The sequence below is a fragment of the Ursus maritimus genome (genome assembly GCF_017311325.1).
Source record: "Ursus maritimus isolate PB19 chromosome X unlocalized genomic scaffold, ASM1731132v1 scaffold_X1, whole genome shotgun sequence".
In the NCBI taxonomy this organism is placed as follows: domain Eukaryota; kingdom Metazoa; phylum Chordata; class Mammalia; order Carnivora; family Ursidae; genus Ursus; species Ursus maritimus.
Genome location: NW_024423319.1, coordinates 9,804,680 through 9,809,337, shown reverse-complemented (window position 1 = coordinate 9,809,337; position 4,658 = coordinate 9,804,680). Strand labels below are relative to the sequence as shown.

At 62.4% G+C, this 4,658-nt stretch overlaps 1 protein-coding gene across 1 annotated transcript; it reads left to right on the top strand.

Annotated features, from left to right (window-relative positions):
• Positions 1 to 2,646: 2,646 nt before the first annotated feature.
• On the top strand, positions 2,647 to 4,128 carry LOC121105216 (probable G-protein coupled receptor 101). The gene has a single exon (XM_040641606.1). The coding sequence runs from the start codon at positions 2,647 to 2,649 to the stop codon at positions 4,126 to 4,128; it is 1,482 nt and encodes a 493-aa protein (XP_040497540.1).
• Positions 4,129 to 4,658: the final 530 nt, after the last annotated feature.

The following is a 4,658-nucleotide window of genomic DNA, read 5'->3' as shown; positions in this document are numbered from 1 at the left end:
TTTAGCCCCTGCTGGGAGCTAGAAAAAACTGGAAAATTAGTGACCTCAAAGTCAAGATTCCTCTCTCGGGCCCAAGGGTGGTTCCTACTTTAAGGGAGTGGAGTGGGGGCGGGGGGGTCTTCAAAGGTCGTGGCCCGAGGCCCGGGCCCAGGTTTCTGCTCCTCTTTGGAAGAACTGAGCAGGTCCGTGGCTGGGGCCTGGCCCGAAATCCGGGGACCGGGAAGGCACAGGTTTGCATGAAAATCCGTCCTGGTGACAATCCCCAGTCTGTGAGGTGTCGACGAGTTCCGGCCGTCCCGGTGGGGGACGCGGAGGGAGAAGATCCGAGCGGGGTCCGCGGCGGCGCCCCCCACCCTCCGGCCCGCTCCTCCCGGCTCCCGCAGCCTCGTGCGTCACCGGCGCGGGCGGGGGCCGAGGGGAGGGGGACGCCGCAAGGTGAGGGCCCCGCGCCGCCTTAAGACGCCGCGCGCCCCCGCCGCCGCCGCTCAGAGCTCGCAGCGCGGCGCGCCGGCCGGACGTGCGGGCTCAGACGCCCCGCTCCCGCCGCGCCCCGCGCCCGCCGCGAGCTCCCCGCCGCCGGCGCCTCGGGAGGCAGCCCGGACGAGCGCGGCGAGGCCCCGAGGGAGCGGCACGCAGTTCCCACGGCGCGACGCCTCCGCCAGCAACAGGTAAGCGGCCCGGCTTCGCTGCCGGCGCCGCGGCCCCCGCGCCCACCTGGCCCCGCGCTCGAGCGCCCCGGACGCGCAGTTCGCCGCGGCCCGACGGCAGCCGCTCCGGGCGGCGCCGAGCCCCGGAGCGCCCCGCTCGCCTGGCCGCAGCCCTCGCCCGTGCCTTCGCACTTCTCGCGCGCGGCCCCCCGCTCTCCCCTTTGCTCCCCATCCTCTCTTTCTTAGTCTCTCTTCGATTTTCCGGTCTCCGTCTCTCCCTGCGTCTCATTCGCTTGCTGTCTCTCATTCGTTGCCTCCATTCCGCTTCCTATCATTTTCTCTGCCTCTCCGGGTGGCTCTCATCCTGTCTCTGTCTCTCCTCTTTCTGTCCCTCCGGGTCTCATTTTTTTCCTCTCTCTCATTCTCTTTCTTTCTCTGCCTCCCGGGGTCTCCCGCCCTGCCTCTCTCAGACTCTTGCAGCAGCCCGGCACCCTTGACTCCTCTCCTGCTCTCCCCGAGCTCCCTCTCCCCAGCCGCGCCGCCCCGAGATATAGAGAAATAGCGGGCGGGCTGGAGGATACGGAGAGGGGGTCGCAGGAGGCATCCTCCCTGCATCCAGAGGTGGCTGAGCCACTGAGAAACTAGTTTTATCCGCCGAGCCCGCGGTGGTCAGGGCGGCAGCTGGTTTCCGTGGCGAAATAGTGAACCCAGAGATAGAGATCGCAGACAGAGATCCGTCCAGAGAAAAACCGAGGTGAGGGATCGTCGGAGACGAACGGAGAGACACAGAGATACGCACGCACTAAAACATACAAAGAAAGTGTTCCGCGAGAGTCCCGGGGACAGAGGGAAAGACAGAGAATCCGAATCTGTAAGTGCGCGCGCTAGCGAGATAGCCTGAGCAATGAGAGACAGGGACAACCGGGAGAGACAGCGGCAGTAAATCTTCAGGGGCAACGGCGAGAGACGCGCAGACAGCGGTAAAGAGGGAACTTCACGCGCGGAGAGACAGAAACCGCGGGGGGACACGCGGGAGACGGGGAGACACGGAGACCGACAGGGACACGCAGGCAGCGAGGGATACTGAACAGGTGCACTGGGGACCCACAGAGATTGTCGGGGAGATAGGCTGGGAGATACCCGGAGAGAGGAGACAGCCTCGGGAAAAGACGGAGGAGCGCACGCACTAGCGAGAGACATAGACCGCGGCAGGCAGAGACACAGAGAGAGACGGGAGCGCATCAGCCAGAGACGCAGGGAGAGACGGGGACGAGACCGGGAGACAGGCGGAGAGAGGCAGAGAGAGACGTGCGCACACAGCTACAGGGAAAGTACGCTGGCGAAAGAGTAGCGGGGCGGGGGTCGCGGGGGCGGCGGGGGACTGAGTCCGAGAAATTGACTGAGACCTGGAGGGACAGACAGGAGTGACAAAGAGACAGAAAGGTTGGAGAGAGAGCGACAGACTGACGGAGAACGACTGCGCGCACGTGCTAGCGAGAGACTGGGAAGGAGAGACAGAAGGCAGAGTGAGAGACACGGGCGAGAGAGTTGGAGAAAAACGGTAAGACACGGCCACGCACCCCAAAGAGACACAGGACAAGTGCGCTGGTGAGGGACACTGGGGAGAGATAGGGCGACACGTAAACAGGCGGAGAGAGCGCGCCGGCATGAGACAGCGCGCGCGCATGCGCCAGCGCAAGAGAGTGCTGGAGAGACGCAGAGACGATGTGGGAGAGACGCAGCGCGCGCACGCCCGCGGGAGCGGCGGGTGGGGGACCCCGAGACCCCGAGACAGCGGGGCGGAGGGACCGGGAGCGGAAGAGGAAGTGCGGAGAAACTGCCCTCCCGCCGGCCGGGGCAGCGCGGGGTCCCGGGGAGGGGGTCCCGGAAGCGGCCCCTCTCGGCGGGATGACTAACCGGGCCCGGGTGTCTCTTTCGTCCCCAGCACGGGCACCGACTCCGGTCCGTGCCCCCCTTCCGCCGCCCACCCTCCGTCGCCATGACGTCCACCTGCACCAACAGCACACGCGAAAACAACAGCAGCCACACGTGCGTGCCCCTTTCCAAAATGCCCATCAGCCTGGCTCACGGCATCATCCGCTCGACCGTGCTGCTCATCTTCCTCACCGTCTCCTTCGTCGGCAACATAGTGCTGGCGCTCGTGCTGCACCGCAAGCCGCATCTGCTGCAGGTCACCAACCGCTTCATCTTTAACCTCCTCGTCACTGACCTGCTGCAGATCTCGCTCGTGGCCCCCTGGGTAGTGGCCACTTCCATGCCTCTCTTCTGGCCCCTCAACAGCCACTTCTGTACCGCCCTGGTGAGCCTCACTCACCTGTTCGCCTTTGCCAGTGTCAACACCATCGTGGTGGTGTCCGTGGATCGCTACCTGTCCATCATCCACCCTCTCTCCTACCCCTCTAAGATGACCCACCGCCGGGGGTACATGCTCCTCTATGGCACCTGGATCGTGGCCATCCTGCAGAGCACACCCCCTCTCTACGGTTGGGGCCAGGCTGGCTTTGACCAGCGCAATGCCCTCTGCTCCATGATCTGGGGGGCCAGCCCCAGCTATGCCATTCTCAGCGTGGTGTCCTTCATGGTTATTCCACTGGTGGTCATGATTGCCTGCTACTCCGTGGTGTTCGGCGCAGCCCGGCGGCAGCACGCTCTGCTGTACAACGTCAAGAGCCACAGCTTGGGGGTTCGAGCCAAGGACCGCGTGGAGACTGAGGATGAAGAGGGAGGGAGGAAGGATGCGTTCCATGGCCAACACGGAGGTGAGGTCCAGGCCCAGGAGGGTGGCATGGAGGCCAAGGAAGGGAGCGTGGAGAGCAGCGCGGGTGGTGCGGCGGCCAAGGGCAGCGAGGAGGTCAGAGAGAGCAGCTGGGTGGCCGGGGAAGGCAGCGTGGAGGGCAAGGAAGATGGCACGGAAGCCGACCGCCGCCTGACGGCAGACCTGTGCCGCATGGAGGAAGGCCAGTGCAACATTGACCTGGGCGAAGATGACATTGAACTTGGCGAGGATGACATCAATTTCAGTGAGGATGACATCGAGGCCGTGAACATCCCGGAGAGTCTCCCAGCCAGTCGTCGCAACAGCACCGGCGACCTTCCCCTGCCCAGATGCTACGAGTGCAAAGCCGCGAAAGTGATCTTCCTCATCATTTTCTCCTACGTGCTGTCTCTGGGGCCCTACTGCTTCCTCGCGGTCCTGGCCGTGTGGGTGGACGTCCAAACCGAGGTACCCCAGTGGGCGATCACCATAATCATCTGGCTTTTCTTCCTGCAGTGCTGCATCCACCCCTACGTCTATGGCTACATGCACAAGACCATCAAGAAGGAAATCCAGGATATGCTGAGGAAGTTCTTCTGCAAGGAAAAGCCCCCCAAAGAAGACAGCCGCCCAGACCTGCCCGGAACAGAGGGTGGAACTGAAGGCAAGACCGTCCCTTCTCGTGATTCTGCCTTTTTGCCTTGAAGCCAGTTCGGAGGCGAAGCCTGAACCATGCACAGTGCCGCAAGAAGAGCAGCTTTGTTTCACGTGGACCACCCCCAATCGCAGCAATGCCACCCCATACCATTTCAGGCAAAGGCCTTGCACACATCCTTCTCACCACAAGATAGATACATGTATGGAAGAGGTAGGAACTGGAGTTTTCCCTTAGAAGTGTGCCCCTCAAAGCCTGGACTTGAGGATTCTGACTGAAACTCCCCCTCCAAAAAAATTATTAGGCTCTAAATTTCTTAAAGCAACAAGGGCTACCTGCTTTGGACCTGTGTCTGTCTCCCCAGAGCTACAGCGTGTAGGCTTTTGCTCTGAGGAAAAAGGAAGATGATGCCTGTGAACTTAAGGACTTTTAGGCCCTCAGGTCAAGAGATTATGGGTAAGGGCTATAGCCAGTGTTCAACTGAAAGGAAAGCAGCGGACCAAATCATTCGTGGAGCCCAAGAAGCAGAACCCGACTGACTGATCAATGTACGAGTCAAGTTCCAAACTCAGGAGACCCA